Below are 16,817 nucleotides of genomic sequence, written 5' to 3'. Positions count from 1 at the left end.
ATAAGCATTTTGCGATCTTGATGTCAAAAAGGAACATCAGCTAGACTTTATCATATTAATTCCACCAAGAAATATTCTACCTATTATATTCTAATAAAAGTATTAAATTGATTGCTACCACCACTACTACTACTAATAATAATTATTACTTCTAATAATAACTGTAGTGAATAAGTACTGAGTATTGAGAGACTGCTATGTTCCAGGCACTGTATTGAGCACCTCCAATATTATCTCAATAATATTCACCAAAGCTTGCATTGTCATGTCTACTTCATAGCACCTGAAAATTAATTAAGGCAAGCAAGTGATCCCAGGTCATCAAGAAAAATAAATGACAAGCCAGAATTAGAAGCCTGATTTTTCTGACTCAAAAATTCATGCTCTTCATGGTGTATTTGTATTTCTAGGGGGAAAAAATTGTAAAAGAAGTTATCTTCTCTTCTGAGAGCATGAGATACATTACTCTGTTGTGATGTGTCCATGGGCTCTGTTCCTTTCCTAAAAATTTCCTGTAATTAAAAATATTTTAAAATTGAAATTAAAAGATTTTATTTATTTATTCATGAGAGACACAGGAGAGAGCGAGAGAGGCAGAGACACAGGCAGAGGGAGAAGCAGGCTCCTTGCAGCGAGCGCGATGCAGGACTCGATCCCAGGACCCTGGGATCATGCCCTGAGCTGAAGGCAGACGCTCAACCACTGATATCACAACAAAACTTGAGGTTGGGAGAGGAGAAAGTTTTGCTCATTGAGGAAAGTTAGCGCCCTAAATAACAATTAAAATAATAATGTCATTTTATGAAGATACGGTTTATCTTAAAATATGATGGTTCACTGAAGTTAATGTATAGTGATCTTACAGGACATACCTTTGTACAAGGAAAGAATAAGACAAAAAAAGGCACATTTAGATTATACTGGAATCAAAAGACTGAACAACAGAAAAAACAAGTTCGACATCCTTGAGAGTCTTCCATTTAAGAAAGAAAAATCTGTTCTGATCTAACATATACTACAGAATTGAAGACATTACTACTGAATCAAGTGAGACAAATTGTACCATTCTCCCTTATTTAGCTTTAAATGAATTTATCTTTCATGGTGGTGAGGATGTGAAGGACTGACAGCTTTAAGAACTAACTGCCTTATTCCAGAAAGGACCCTGATAGTTGAACACCTGCCATCTACACTATACCCTATATATTACTTCAAGGGTATAAGGTTACAAATTGAAAAATAGCTTTACTTTCAATGTTCACTCCATCATTTGTATTAGAACTGGTATTCCAAAGATTCCCAATAGCCATTTTAATCTCAGTTAGAGCCTATTTGTCCATTTAAATAAGATCCAGAAAGTAATATCACCTAATCTATGTAAGTTTTGACCCTAAATGATTTTCCCCCATGATCTTAGGATCCCTGTTAGAATGTCAGCTCTGTGAAGGCCGAGATGGTTGTCTGCTTTACTCACTGCCATTTCCTCAGACAACACTATGCCTGGCATGTCACTGAATTATCTCTTTTGATCATTGCATCATAGCATCTATATTATTTTTATCTTTATCTGCCTCATCCGTCTCCTTCCTTGAAAAGAACCCCACAAGTTCAGCAAATAGGTTTTAAATGGAGAAAAAAATAAATAAATGTTCATGCAAATGATTGAAGAATTTTTTGTGTACAAAAATATCCTAAGTCCAGAGAAGAAGTGAAACTTGAGAGACGGACCATGGAATTGCCCAGAAATCAAGGGTCTCCAAAAATGGAAGTTCTCGGACTTCATTTCTACATTAAAGCAGTTGAGGATGAACTGTTTTCATCTGTAAACAACAATATTAATTGCTACTAATTAATTCCTTCTTATTCCCTCAGTCCTCGGCTTTCTAGAGGATGAATCTACCTCTAACTTCAACCCTTCCATTTTTCCATCTTGTTATACAAAGAACAGAGCTGGATATCATAAGCAGGAGTAATATTAGCAGAAGAGGGAAGAAGACGGAGGAAAGCAGAGAGAGGGAGAGGGAAGGACGAAGTGTGAGTCTGTGGCTAGTGGGATAGTGTTGAGATTTATGGAGGCCGGGTCAAGAGAGGCTCTTAAACACACTGAAGGAAACCCATCCCTACTCCTGCCTTCTCGCCAATCATCACATTGCAGCGTCCTCCCCTCCAAGTCATTTGGGAGGCCGTGTGGTGTAGTGGAAAGGGCAGGGGCTTTGGAATCTGACAAAGCTATAGTCACGTCCTAATCCTATCGCACAAATGTATACGCCTGAGAAAGACACAAACACCCCCTCCCCGACCCCACTCACAGTTTCTTGATCTCTAAACTGCTCTTAACAACATCTAGTTTGGCTCATGGGGCTGGAGTAAGGTTAAATGTCACAAAGGACATAAGACACTGAGCACATTACTTGGGCCTTTGTGGAGTGACCCCTAAGGTGCCACGGTGTCCTCAGAAAAGTTGTTCCTCTTGAGGGCCATTGATAGAGGCTCCTAAAACACCCTCCAGTAGTGGATCAGAAACTCAAAGACACTTCATACTTGTCCTACGCATAAGGTCTTAGGACATGCAGGTAAGACAGTAACTAACCACAGCGCCGTCTGCCCCCACTGAATCTGTATGTTCTGTTTGAACCTGCCAGGACCTGAGGCCTGCACACACGACTTCTCCCAAGGCACTTCATGTCTCGATGAGTTTCATCTTGGCATAAACCCACGTGTTTAAGTCTGCTCCACAACCTCCTAAACAAATACATACCTGTCTGATTTTATTTTATTTATTTATTTATTTATTTTTTACCTGTCTGATTTTAAAGAATGATTTTACTACTTACTATTGTGGTCTTTCATCAGAGTTTTATACTCTGAAAAGTTTTAAATTTTAGTTTATTTCCACTTTTCTTTCTTTTTTTTTTTTTTTGTTCTATTTTGTGGCTGTATTTTTAAAGACTCACTCAATTTCATCTTAAATTAAGAGTGAAATGTGCTGGTCATACTCTGAAACTACATTTTTATTTCAAACAAACATAGCCTCTTACTTTAATAGTATTTCACAGAACCTATTCTTCTGTGGATGAGCTTATCACAGTTTTAAAGGTGCTAAGAATCGCACAATCATAGCTTAGACTTCACTGATTTATAGTGACAAGGGAAAGTATGATTTATGTTCCACATAACACAGTGGTTAAAAGCAGAACAGAAGATTATTTGGGGGGAAAAATGTATGTTACTTAATGTCATTTTAAAAATCTCTTGTGGCATCGCTAAACAGAAAAAAAAAAAAAAGAAATTGCCAATATGATTTCATCCAGGGGAAACAACAGTCCTTTATTATCTATCCTACACTTTCTATTCTTCATGCTGGCTTCTTTAGGATGAATCACAATGAGTCATCTCAGCCGGTTATTTAAAGAAGCAAAACAAACAAAAACGCAGGTAGAGAAAGTGTGGGAGCCAGTGCGCTGCTGGTGAATAACCTAACACTGATTTTACAATACATTGATAAAAGGATATTATTTAAAACCGCAATATGCCAGAAGACAGTGGATAACTATGTCTAAACTGAACACAGCAGAAATCTCTCTTGCAAAGATGCCAAAGTGGCATGCTCAGGAGAAGAATCGGGTTGGCCACTTTTTAAAAAAATAGGCAACATATTCTGAAGATTTTCGGATAGTCTAAATATTGCCCAATGATCCAGATAGCCAACACAGATGGAAATCTAGCAAGATTTTGAACATATTGCATGGAATGTGTGTCTGTCTGCCTGGTGTAGGAACTGATCTGATTATTGGCTGCTTTGGAAGAGTGAGCAAAAGCTTCCTTGAATGAATTAAATTCACGTGTGGTTTATTTTTTACCAGTCTCCTTCTGAGGCAAAAAGTTGGACTTGTATATTCAATAACATGTGTGAATTTAATTATGTTTTGGTCAAGCCAAGAAAATGAAAAAAATAAATAAATAAAAAGACTGAACAAAATTAATCAGTGTGAGGGCAAAGGTACTCTATGCTCTATTATAAGCCAAGATTAAAAGTATCTTTTTTAAAAAAGCAACAACTTTAAAATTATTGCCAGAGAGGCAATACTCACAGAAAAATGGATTGTGGTACTATCCTGTCATGGGCGCAGGGTTTTATCCTAAAAATACACTTAGGGGAAAACAAATTCACAATATAACAGACCATTACTATGATGGGAAATTTAAAATTTAAAATTATATGGTAAGAAGTCATTACCGTATTTCAATCAATGTAGTGACACATATAAAATGTAGGTACTGAAAAGCAAACTTTAAATGAAGTACTTGAATGAGGTGCTCAGAGTAGTGAAGGAAATGATGACGGAGGGGAGCTGTAGGAACTGCAACAAATTGTGACACAGGGCTTAAGAGAAAATAATATAATTCTAAGGAATACAAAAGGGACAGCATGCTTTGTATAATGATTAAGGGACATTAATCAATAAAAAATATGAGTTCAAAAAGAAGTGGGAAAAAAAAAAAAAAACTAGTTTCAGGAGACAAGCTCTGATACTCTAGAGACACCCAGATTTCATTGCAGACCCAGCTGTCTCAACTCCTTGTTTGAACTGGGTGTGGAATAATAAATAAATAAAATGCATCTTTAAGACAGTTATGTAGTCGGAGTCCATACAAAAACACATTGTGGGCCAACAGTAAACATAGTTTTGGGAATTTGTACCCAACGGATGGCCAATCTCTATTGAATTTCTCTCAATTTGAGCAAGCAAGGTAAGCTACTTCTGAGAGAATCCTTTTAAGTCCTTGTCACACAAAATGGTAAGTTCCAGAATTGCCAGTTTGGGTCAAACCACTAGAAATCTAACATGATTCAAAATTTCCACGGGAATAAAATCTTTTCTTAGAATTGTTTGGATTTTAGATGGACGGATTTGGAATTTTCTTTTTTTTTTTTCTTTTTTTCTTTTTTTAGGATGGGCACAGGACCCGGTACCTAGTGCAGCCACTCTTCACTGTGGACTCTAAAAACCGAGATGTACTGATGACTAGACTTGGGCAACTTATAAAGCACATACTTAATTTTTCCTTTTGGGACATTCAGCATAAATGACTCCAAAAGAAAAAAAAAAAGACATCAGATGGGTTTCAATCGCCTGTGATGGTAGAAAAGAACCAAGTGACACACACTGACAATAGGAAACTACAGATGCAGGGGAACGCCGTGCGCTTGCTGCGGCCACATCACCACCTTGAGATCCTGTCCCTCCTTCTACAATGAAACGGTTGACACTAACCAATTATCAGAGCTAATAAAAAAAAGAAAGTAAAGTCATATAAAGTCACCATTGTCCGTTTTTCCAAGAACTGGAGGAAGTACCGCCAACAACTGTCTTACATTTAGTGAGACAATCACCAGGTGGCAACGAGCCACCCACTTCGCAACTGTTTCCTGCTGAGTCCGACTTGTACCAGATAAATGTGTACACGGTCATTTGTAGTTTTTACAATAATGGTAAATAGCGGAATCCCAACAAAGAAAAATAGCAGATATTAAACAGAGAGCATCAGACTTACATAGTCTTCAGCTATTTCGAAAAGTGCTGTTTTAAACTTTAAATTGTGTAGAAAGTGAGAAGGAGTGAATTTAGTTAGGTCATCAAGTGCTCCCTCCTTAGTCTGCTTCCAGGTTCCAAGGCGTGGCGGTACCCGGGGTGTCGCTGGCACCTGCCTCTGCCGCCCGCACACCAGTCCTGGTGCCCTGTGCCTGCAATGCTTGGACATACTTTCCTTTGCCACAAGTACACCTGAGGCGTATCAGTTATCTTATCAGTCGCTATTTACACTCTGTCTCCGTGTACCGCATATAAATATTCATTCTCTAACTATTATGTGTTTGGCATTGGCCAAATATTAAGAGCCAAGGTCACTCAGTCAACATGAGCTTTCAAGACCATCCAATAAATCAACTCAAGCAAATTATTCACTGGTAAATTATCCTTCTTTCTGGTGGTTGTGAGAGTGGGAGAGAATGGTCGGCTGCTACTGTAAACTAGGGTAATAAATAAACAAGATGGCCCGTTGTCAGGGGGTGAACATTACACCGCTGAAGATGCAATTGGGTTTCAGAGACCTTCGTATGTAAACTCTTTGCAGTAGGGAGAAACGCTATTTTATGGTTGAGCCTTGAAGGTCACTTTCTTTTTTTTTTTTTTTAACCTGTGATTGAGAACTTAAGACTCATCATCGTGAGGTGTCATAACAAAATCAGACAATATATCAACAATTAAAGCCTGTATAAGCAGTAAAATTAGATGCTTCATTTAACAAGGTACAGGAACTCCGTTGCTAATGAAGTCATCCAGCCTTGTAGCTAAAATTGAAACTGAAATATTTATTTAGTTGTTGTAAGTGGTGTCCATTGTTCACACATTAGCACACTCTTCTACTTTAGTAATAAGGTCATAACCAGAGTAGGCAAAATGGAACAGGTACATCAAGTCGCCGACTGTGTAGCACACATTCGAATGATCTTTCACTTTGACACAGAGCAAATAACTTTGAATTGGGATGGCGAAAATGTGAGAATGTGTAGCTTAAAGGTGATGAATCATATCCACTTTTTTTTTCCTTTTTTTCTTCTTCTTCTTTTTTTTTTTTTTGAATCATATCCACTTTGAACAAATATGTATACTTAGGTCATAATAAAAAATATATATATATTTTTTTGCTTATATTTCTATGTTTTCATCACATTTGTTTGGCTTTGTTTTGTGTCTCTATTATGGGCACATCTTAAGTCTGCCCACATCTTTCTGAGTGAAAGCAGCAAGGAGACCCAAGGAGTTTCACATCAAAGAATATAAAATTCAAGACAAAACCAACAACCAAAGAAAAGGTTCTTTAGGTCTAGCAGAGGCAGTCCGACCTACCAGCAAGAGGCCAAAATGCTCCTGGGCTCACCCAACCCAGAACCGTGACGTCAGGGAGCGGTTCATCAAGACTTAGGAGCATCAGCTTGCAGTGGAAATCTCTGTGGCGTGCCTGCAGCTTTCTTCCCTCCTTGTACCGACACGCCTTGAGAGGTGACTATTAAAGAATTATTAACCTGGCCTCTTTTCAGAATATTTTCTGTACCTTCTTCCTTGAACTAAAACCTGCCTATCCCCTGACGATACGGCTTCCACCCCAGCCCTCCCAGGCGGTGTTCCTTCTCCCGCCAGCCCTAGAACACTAGCAGGTGCCTCTGGGTCATTACTGCTCATTCTGGGAAGGCTTTAGGGCCTGGTTCAGTCACTCTCTCTTACAGGTATTGGTCCCGTCTTAATTCTTGGTAATTTCAATACCCACCTATTATAGACTTTCTTTCCCTTGGCCTTTTGTCCTCCCATCCCTTGCCAGAAAACTCTCATTACCGATGTCTCTGATCTTTGCATGATCGCATTTTTAATAATCCCATTTTTTTGGCCACTATCAAATGAGTCTTTTTAGCTCACTCACTGTCAGTTCTTTGATTGCACCAAGAAGTGGCATCTGTCAATCCTCCTTCATTTCTGTTCCCCCTCATTGTCATCATCTCCTCACTTTAGATACTTTGGCCCACCTCCATGGGCGCTCCTTTATGCATACTCCCAGTTTTATCTTACCTTGTTCTTTGTCCCATTCCCATTAGAGCTCTAGCCTGATTAAATCCAAATCTATCAGTTCTATATCTGAATCCCCAGCTGAAGGCTGAATAATTGTGTTGAATCTTCTCGTTAAAATATCTATATTTCTTCTGAACTCTCATGCTGCCCCCAATACAGGGATCTCTCATTTTATTGCACTTTGCTTTCCTGAGTTTCACAGAAAATACATTTTTTTTTTTTTTTACAAATTGAAGGTTCATGGAAAGCCTGCATCAAGCAAGTCTAAGATAGAAGCTTGACAAAAGTAAAAAAGAAGGAAACTGTATAGAGACTAGCTTAAAAATACTGAAAACAGAATCATCTGAGGCCACATCATATATGAACAAATAACTGTAAAGAGTTCAACTGCTTTCAACAGCCAATATAATTAGAATCATTAAGGGGGGGGGGGATTGTGTTGTAAATTGTGTTGTAGTATTCTCCAGGTTAAGCAATCCCTGTAGTCAAAATTAAAAAAAAAAAAAAAAAGTTTTCAACTTTCAGATCCTGGAAATATTTGGCTGTTAACAACAATTCATTCCCCTCCCCTCCAAAAAAAGAAAAAGAATAATCCATTTTCTAAGGGTGACTGCTTAAGTAACTCTAGTTCAGGTATTGGCTTTGCGTTGAGAAGTATATGCCTACAAATCACACGTTAAATATTTGACGACAAGACGTGCGACTCAAAGAGGAGGGTGCATTCTCCAATTGCAGCACTGCCCATTGTATCTGGTTAATGAAGACAAATTGTAAGTTGAGTCGAAAGATCTGCATGCAGATGAAAGGGAAATGAAAGTAACTATTAAAATAGTCTTAGAATTCTGAAGAAAGAGACATATTTGGATATGAAAGTATTGAAACTACGGCAAAATTTATTTTCTTGTCACCTTTAATCTAGGATGAGCCAACACTTGAGTGGAACAGCATGGAGCCCACACCTCAGGAATCAATCCCCAAGGAAAAACTTCCAGTCAGTCTTGTTTGAACTGACCGAATATTAGGTATAAACTTATTTATCTACTCTCTTATTTATTTATTTGGGAAAATACCTGAACTACATTTTTCCATGTGGAACCTATAAATGATAACAGAAGTTTGAAATGATCAATCTCTCTGATAAAGGAAAGTAGGGGAAACATCCTCTATAATCTGATACTTTGTCTGGTGCTCACGCATAAATACACCTTGTTCCTGTGGATGTGGTGGTCAGATTTCTTCTAAACCCCTCTCGACCATAATCCTTCCCACAAAGGGAGTCACTGCATTGCCATAACTAATAAGTCAGCATATGATTTTATCCATTGCTCGTTAAAAATTAGTTGGACAATTTTTCATTTGTTGAAAATTCTATAATTCAAAGAAAAATTACCTTTAAGACTGTTTTGAACTTCTAAAGCTACATCGAGTGCATTAAAGGGCAGAACTGGTTCATTGGCAATTTGCAAAATCACTTCTCCCGTGAGCTGAAAGAGAAAAACACAAAAGATGCTAGCAGTCAGTATTAAGGGTTTCTGATTTGCTTTTTCATTATTTCATACATTCTTATATAACCACAGTAGTAAAAACACAGAGGGTAAAATATACTTTTATAAGATATCTTTTCTTTTTAAATTTCTTTTTTTTAAAGATTATATTTACTTATTCATGAGAGATACACAGAGAGAGGCAGAGACACAGGCAGAGGGAGAAGCAGGCTCCATGCAGGGAGCCCAATGCAGGACTCGATCCCAGGACCTCAGGGTCATACCCTGAGCCAAAGGCAGACACTCAACCAATGAGCCCCCCACGCATCCCTAGATTTCTTTTTAGTTTTTTAAAAAAGATTTTATTTACTTGAAAGAGAGAGAGCATGGGTGGGGAAGAGGGGCAGAGGGAGAGGGTGAAGCAGACCCCCCTGACCAGGGAGCCCTGCACGCCGGATCTTGATCCCAGGACCCCGGGATCCTGACCTGAGCCAAAGGTAGTTGTTTCACCAACTGAGCCCTCCAGGTGCCCCTAATTTTGTCTATAAGGAAAGAAAACACATTCTGTATATTTTTCATGTCTTAAAGAGTATATAAAGGCATATAACATTTTCTCCTTTTTTAAGCTAAAATATTAAGACATATCACCCTCCTTCAAGAAGTTGCAATATTTAAACTTTAAAATAATTCCTTATTTTATTTATACAATGGAATATTACTCAGCCATTAGAAATGACAAATACCCACCACTTGCTTCGACGTGGATGGACCTGGAGGGTATTATGCTGAGTGAAATAAGTCAGTTGGAGAAGGACAAACATTATATGGTCTCATTCATTTGGGGAATATAAAAAATAGTGAAAGGGAATAAAGGGGAAAGGAGAAAAAATGAGTGGGAAATATCAGAAAGGGAGACAGACCATTAGAGACTCCTAACTCTGGGAAATGAACTAGGGGTGGTGGAAGGGGAGGTGGGAGGGGGTGGGGGTGACTGGTTGATGGGCACTGAGGGGGGTGCTTGACGGGATGAGCACTGGGTGTTATTCTATATGTTGGCAAATTGAACACCAATAAAAAATAAATTTATTAAAAAATAAAATAAAATAAAATAATTCCTTAAAAGCAGTTCAGAATGACACACAATAAAATAAACAGTAGAGAGAAATAACTGAAAAATCAATATCTGGTTATGGGACTAAGTAAAACTCCAGACAAAATTAGTGATCAATTTATTTCATTTAAAATATAATTGAGTCTGAACAGATGGTTACCAGAGTGGAGGTGGGCAGGGGGCTGGGTGAGATAGGTGACGGGGATTAAGGAGGGCACTGGTGATGATGACGAGCACCCTGTGTCCTAAGGAAGTGCTGCATCACTAAATCGTACGCCTGCAACTAGTATTACACTGTATGTTGACTAACCGGGATTTAAATGAAAACTTACAAAAAAAACAAACAAACAAACAAACAAACAAAAAACTGTTGCTTTCATTAGGAATCAGAAAATGTAAATGTAATTTAGTCTGAAAAACTCCATTAAAATCTCCGTTACTATTTTCCTTAAGGCTTTGCTCAGTTAATAATGACTTTTCCAAAATCTGTCAAAACCTAGCATCATTTATGTATCTTTGGGGTCCATGTTTAAGTCAAGTAAAAAAAAAAAAACAAACCCTCTAATGGCATCTCCAAAACTCATACCTGGCATCTCCATACATGCACATCCCCCAGCCCCGGCTCCAGGGCTGTGCTTGAAACCAGCACACACTCCAGCTGAACGAGCATCTGCTTCCTAGACTGAGCAAATCGTATGCATCCATATACATCTCAGAGGAACTTCCTGCTGGCAGCACATGCCACTGTTACTCTCCCTCTCTCTCAATTGATGTTTAATATTTACCTGGGCCTAACAAATGTCCCTACATCTCTAATAACCCTGAAGCCGGCACACAGGGAAATGTGGCTGCGTTGATGTTATTAACGTACTATGAAATGCTGTTAGTAAATGAAAATATTGTCTTGTGAAACTACACAGGGGAAATTAGCACACTAACTCGAGACATTATAGAACACGTAAAAGACAACAACTTACGGGGAAAATACGATGTTAAATATGCACATCTACAGATTCGACAAGGGTCAAATTCCATTTAATATTTAAAAGCCATAATTCCCGGTTGTTTGCACAATTTATATCATGATAAAAGTACAATTCAATTTGATCTTCTAAATGCTTAAAAAACCTACATCTCTTAGAAAGAAAGAGGGCGAAGGAACACTTTGGGTGTCCTTTTATTTCTTTGAGATATTTTTCTCCCAAATGTAGTAACCGCTTCCTCCTCCCCCACCCTCAATGCCTCCGGTTTATTTGCAGAATTTCATCCCCAGAATAGTGATCACACAAATCCTGGGAAACTGCCTACTCTGATAATGCTGTTTTTCAGGGGAAAAGCTTTATCTGCAATAGGTTGATATGAATTCTGTCTCTATGCCACCTCACTACATCCAAATCATGTAAGAAACGCTGATATTTGGAAATAAATTATTTGTAAAAAGGAATTTTTAAAGAAGATTAAGAAGCATTATGGTTTCTTCTTTTCAATTTGCACTGGATAATGGAAACGGCAGAACAGACATGTTTTGTTTACAGTTTTGGAATCTGGAAGCCACACATTATAAAAGATTAAAATGAAAGGATGGGGAGGGAAGAGAAAGGCAACTTCACTGTGTGCCGCTGCTGCGAGTTGTTTTGTTTTGTCTTAAGAGTCATTTGGCAGCTCCAACAACTGGAGCGTAAGCCAGCCACCTTGCTATTTCTTTCAGAAAGAACCTGACAACAAATCCGGGGACTTCCGAGGCACCTGGCCCACGATAGACTGCTTCCACCCCACCGCTTTACTTGCAGCCTCATAAGCAAGAGGGGGATTTACATAGGTCTCACCATGAAGTAGGAGGAGATGAGCCGTACTCCTACTCTCTCATCCACTCTGGAATCACTCTTCTTCAGGCAAGCCGAAGCAAGCTCCTCTTGTATTTATATAAAGCCCCGCTGTTTTCAAAGTTAAGCTTTACACTTAAATGTCTCATTTTATTATCTTGGCAAACCTAGAGGCGGGTAGTGGGGGAATTAATTCTACGTCAAAAACATAGGTATAAGGGTTAGCCTTCCTGGGTTCCAGTCCAAGGTGGTAATATAGGAGGATCCTGGCCTTACCTCCTCCCGTGGACACACCGAATCTACAGCTACACGTAAAACAATTCCTTCTGGGGAAAAAAAAAATCTAATTGCGTGTCTCTGACACATCAGCAAATAAAAATTCCACTTTGAAATGTGTAAGAAAGGCCGAGATGCACTCTGACCATAAACACTAGCACATCACAGCAACGTATAATTGGGAGAAAACTCTCAACTCCCAGTTTCTCCCTGAGGAGAGAAGGGTTTGGATCCAACATGGAGTGCTCTAACCTTTCAGACTTCCACCGGAGGGACAGGCCCCCAAAACATCTAGCCCTACAAGCCAATGAGACTTGGGTCCACAAAGCTGACAACACTATAGCAAATGAAGAAACAGGACTTAAGGGGCCTGTGAGGACTTGTTGTGAGTCCCCAGGGCTCAGTGAAGAGGTAGCAAGCAAAAACTGACTATATCCCAGTCGCCCTCTGAAAGAGGTCTATTTACATATCGTAAAGGCCACAGCTTGAGCATCAGGGTTCTGATTTAACACACACCTAGGGGCCACCTGCAGTACTCTCTGGAGACCGAGGCTGCCACGTGCCCTCTTCACATTGTCTCTCTGCCCTGCTCATCAGTGTCTCCCTGAAAGGAGCCTGGGCACCTGCCTGGTGCCCAGGTTTCGTCGCTGTCACCCAGAAGATGCACCCCTTGGTTGCCTGGCTCTGGTGGCCGGTGGGGCTTGAGTTATTGAGTTTGAATTCCCAGAGGGCTGTGGCAAACAGAATAAACCCACTTCTTAATCAGCTATCCCCTCAGGGTTCAGCCTGAAATGAGAAGAGGAAATGTCAATCTCCCAGTCTTCCCTGAAGGAGGCCTACGTGCATATTTTGTAACTGCTGCCTGAGGGTCAGGTGCCTACTACAACACACATCCAGGCACGATTGTGGTCTCCTTCCCCAGAGAACAGGGAAGTCAATAGATAGGATCTTAGCATTCTTCCAACAGCCTCCTCCAAACCACCGATATCCTCCTAGAAGGAGTTTATATACCTATCTGGCACCCCAGCTTTTACAACTGCCACCTCGGGGATGGGGACACACCCCTTGAACCCTGGCTATGGAGGCCCATGGAGCTTGCATTCCTAAGTTTCACAGGACTGCAAACAAAGAAACACTTCTTAACCGGCTATCCCTCTGGAGCTAAGCACTTAGGAAGCCAACAGAAGGGGTGTCTGGGTGGCTCAGTCGGTTAAAGCTCAGGTCACGATCCCAGGGTCCTGGGATGGAACCCCGCAATCCAGCTCCCTGCTCAGTGGGGAGCCTACTTCTCCCTCTCCCTCTATAGCTCCCGCTGCTTGTGCTCTCTCTCACTGTCTCTCTCAAATGAATAAACAAAATCTTAAAATAAAAGAAAAAAAAAAAGCCAATAGAATTGTCTGTCTTCTAGTCTTTCCCTGAAAGAGGTTTATTTACATACTTCCAGAGCTGCGTCCTGAGGACCTTGCTTCCAAACAGCCTACATCTAGTTGCTGACTGAGATTCTCCCCTTTGGGACACTAATAGATCTTAGCACACCCTCAACCACTGTAAGCCCAATCACAAACAAATAAGAGAAAACCAAGAGCTAGGGCCAGGATGAATAATACATTTTTTATCTCCTACACAAGGCCATTCCATCAAGATTAGAAATGGTAGTTGTTTTTTTTTTTTAATCTAGTGCACAGAAACCCACACAGACAGTGAAGAAGAGTAAAGAAATAGAGATATAGGTTCCAAACAAAAGGATAAGAAAAAACTTCAGAAACAGACCTTAATGAAATGGAGGTAAGCGATTTACTGGATAAAGAGATCAAAATAATGAATTTGCTCACCAAGATAAGAAGAACAATGCATAGCAAAGTGAGCATTTCAATAAAGGAACAGAAAATATTTTAAAAAGTACTGAAGAATACAACAACTGAACTGAGAAATTCAGTAGATGATTTCAATAGCTGACTAGATCAAGCAAAAGAAAGGATCAGCAAACTCAAAGATATGAATCCATCCAATCAGAAGAACGAATAGGAGAAAGCAGAATAAAAAAGAGCCAGACTAAGAGACACATGGGATATCATCAAATAAGTCAATATTCACATCCTAGAGGTCCCAGGAGGAGAAGAGAAAGAGAAAAGAGAAGAAAGTTTTAAAAACGTCATTAAAATTTTTTGAATATCATTGAAAACAATGTTGCCTTAGTGTCAGGTATACCACATAGTTATTGAATGGCTCTATACCTGATGCTCTGCTCACCCCAAGGGCAGCTACCACCTGTCACCACACAACACTATCACAGTAGCACGGACTATATTCCCTATGCTGTACCTTTCATCCTGGAGACTCATATATTCCATAACCAGAAGCCTCTATCTCCCAATCCAATTCCCTCATTTTGTCCATTCCCTCAAACCCCTTCCCTCTGGTAACAGTTTGTTCTCTGTATTTATGATTCTATTTATTTGCTCATTCGTTTTATGTTTTATATTCCACATATGAGTGAGATCACAAGTATTAGAAAGCTTGGTTAAAGAAATAATGGCTAGAAAAAAAATAACAATGGCTAGAGCATCTGGGTGGTTCAGTTGGCTAAGTGTCCAACTCTTGATTTTGGCTCAGGTCATGATCTTAGGGTCATGAGGTCTAAGTCCAGGTTCCCCCAGGCTGTGCTCCAGGCTCAGTGGGGAGTCTGCTTGAGATTCTCTATGCCTCTCCCCCCATTCACACTCACATGATTTCTTCCCTCTCCCTAAAATGAATAAATCTTATTTAAAAAGAAGAAGAATGGCTGAAAAGTTTCATAATTTATAAGACCCAAATAAAATGAATCCACAGAGAACCATGTGAAAACACATTATAACTAAATTGTCAAAAGTTACAAGCAAAGAGAGAATCTTAAAAGAGGCAAAGTGAAAAACAACTTGTTCCATATAAGAGAACCTCCATAAGACTATCAGATTTTTCTGGAGAAACTTGGCAGGCCAGGAGAGACTGGGATAATATATGGAAAGTGCTAAAAGAAAAAAAAAAAAAGCCAATCAAGGATATGCTGCCCAGCCAATGTGTCCTTCAGAATTGAAGGAGCAGTTCAGAGTTTTCCAAACAAGCAAAAGCTGAAGAAGTTCACGCCCACTACTCTTTAACACTCTTACAAGAAGTGTTAAAAGGAACTCTTGAATCTGAAGCAAAAGGATGATAATTAGTAATGGGAAAACAGGGAGGGATAAATTTCACCAATAAAGACAAATATATAGTTAAATCCAGAATACTTTGATTTTCAATGGTAGCTGGGAAATCACATAAATCAAGTATGAACCAAGATACAAAAACCTTAAGAAATAACTACCATAAGTTTTTTAGCAGATAAATAAGGTAATTATGTAAATTGGGGCATCAGAAACATAACCTTGTGGGGGCATGAAAAGGTAAAAATATCAAGCTTTAGTGTGCATTTGAATTTAAGTTGTTATCAGCTTAAAATAAGACTATTGTAAATATGAGATGCTTTAGGTAGTTTCATGGTAACAGCAAAGGGAAAATCTGTAACAGATACACAAGAATGAGGATAGCAGTTGGAGCATGATGCTACGGAAGACTGTCAAATCACAGGGATGAGAGCAGGAGAGGAGAAGAACTCTAAAACAGCCAGAAAACAATGAACAAATGGCAATAGTAAGCCCATGCCTCAATAATTACTTTAGATGTCAATGGGCTAAATTTTCCAATAAAAAGAGAGTGGATGAAGGGAAAAAAACATAAGACCCAGCTCCAACTGGCCTACAAGAAGCTCACTGCAGCTCTAGGGACATACCCAGACTGAAAGTGAGTGGAGAGGGGAAAAGAAATACAGAACAGTAAGCTCCATGTAAACGGAAACCCACAGGGAGCAGAGGCAGCTTAACTTACACAACAAAGAGATCGTGATAGGAGACAAAGAAGGTCATGGCATGGTGATAAAGGATTCAATCCCAACAGAGGATATAAAATTTGTAAATACTTATGCACTCAACATGGGGACGTCTAAATATAAAAAAGTAAATATTAACAGACGTGAAGAAAGAAAAGAACACTATAGTAACGGGGGGAGGGGGAGGTTAGGTCTCTTTCAACAGTGCACAGGTCATCCAAATAGAAAATCCATGAGGAAACCCTGGATGAAAACCAGATGCTTGACCGGATGGACCTTGCAGAGGGTTACAGAACATTCTGTCCCATAGCAGCTGAACACACATTCTTCTCAAGTGCACATGAAACATTCTTCAGGATCAATCAGGTGTTAGACCATCAAAAACGTCTTAATTTAAGAAGATTCAAATCGCATGGTGTGAAACTCAAAACCAATGGCAAGATGAAGACTAAAATTCACAAACAAGTGGAGATTTAAGTATCTCCCTGTCTTGGGCAGCTGAGGTGCATGACAATGACAATGGCAGGATCCTGGGCAGCGAGCACTGTGCAGGGCTCGGAATGGCTGGAATGGCTGTTGGGTTGGCTTCCCCAGGGG

The 16,817-nt window shown here is 39.5% G+C and overlaps 1 protein-coding gene across 2 annotated transcripts in view; it reads right to left on the bottom strand.

Moving 5' to 3' along the window:
* NAALADL2 (N-acetylated alpha-linked acidic dipeptidase like 2) overlaps positions 1-16,817 on the bottom strand; it is an 880,849-nt gene that overhangs the window by 43,862 nt on the left and 820,170 nt on the right. For both annotated transcript variants that reach the window (XM_055308319.1, XM_055308320.1), the window contains exon 12: positions 9,016-9,109. In XM_055308319.1, coding sequence (XP_055164294.1) covers positions 9,016-9,109 — 94 coding nt within the window. The remainder of the gene's footprint in view (positions 1-9,015; positions 9,110-16,817) is intronic.

The sequence above is a fragment of the Nyctereutes procyonoides genome, unplaced genomic scaffold, assembly GCF_905146905.1.
Source record: "Nyctereutes procyonoides isolate TBG_1078 unplaced genomic scaffold, NYPRO_anot_genome, whole genome shotgun sequence".
Lineage (NCBI taxonomy): Eukaryota > Metazoa > Chordata > Mammalia > Carnivora > Canidae > Nyctereutes > Nyctereutes procyonoides.
Note: the sequence above shows the minus strand (reverse complement) of the source record. Positions and strands in the feature narration are given on the sequence as shown.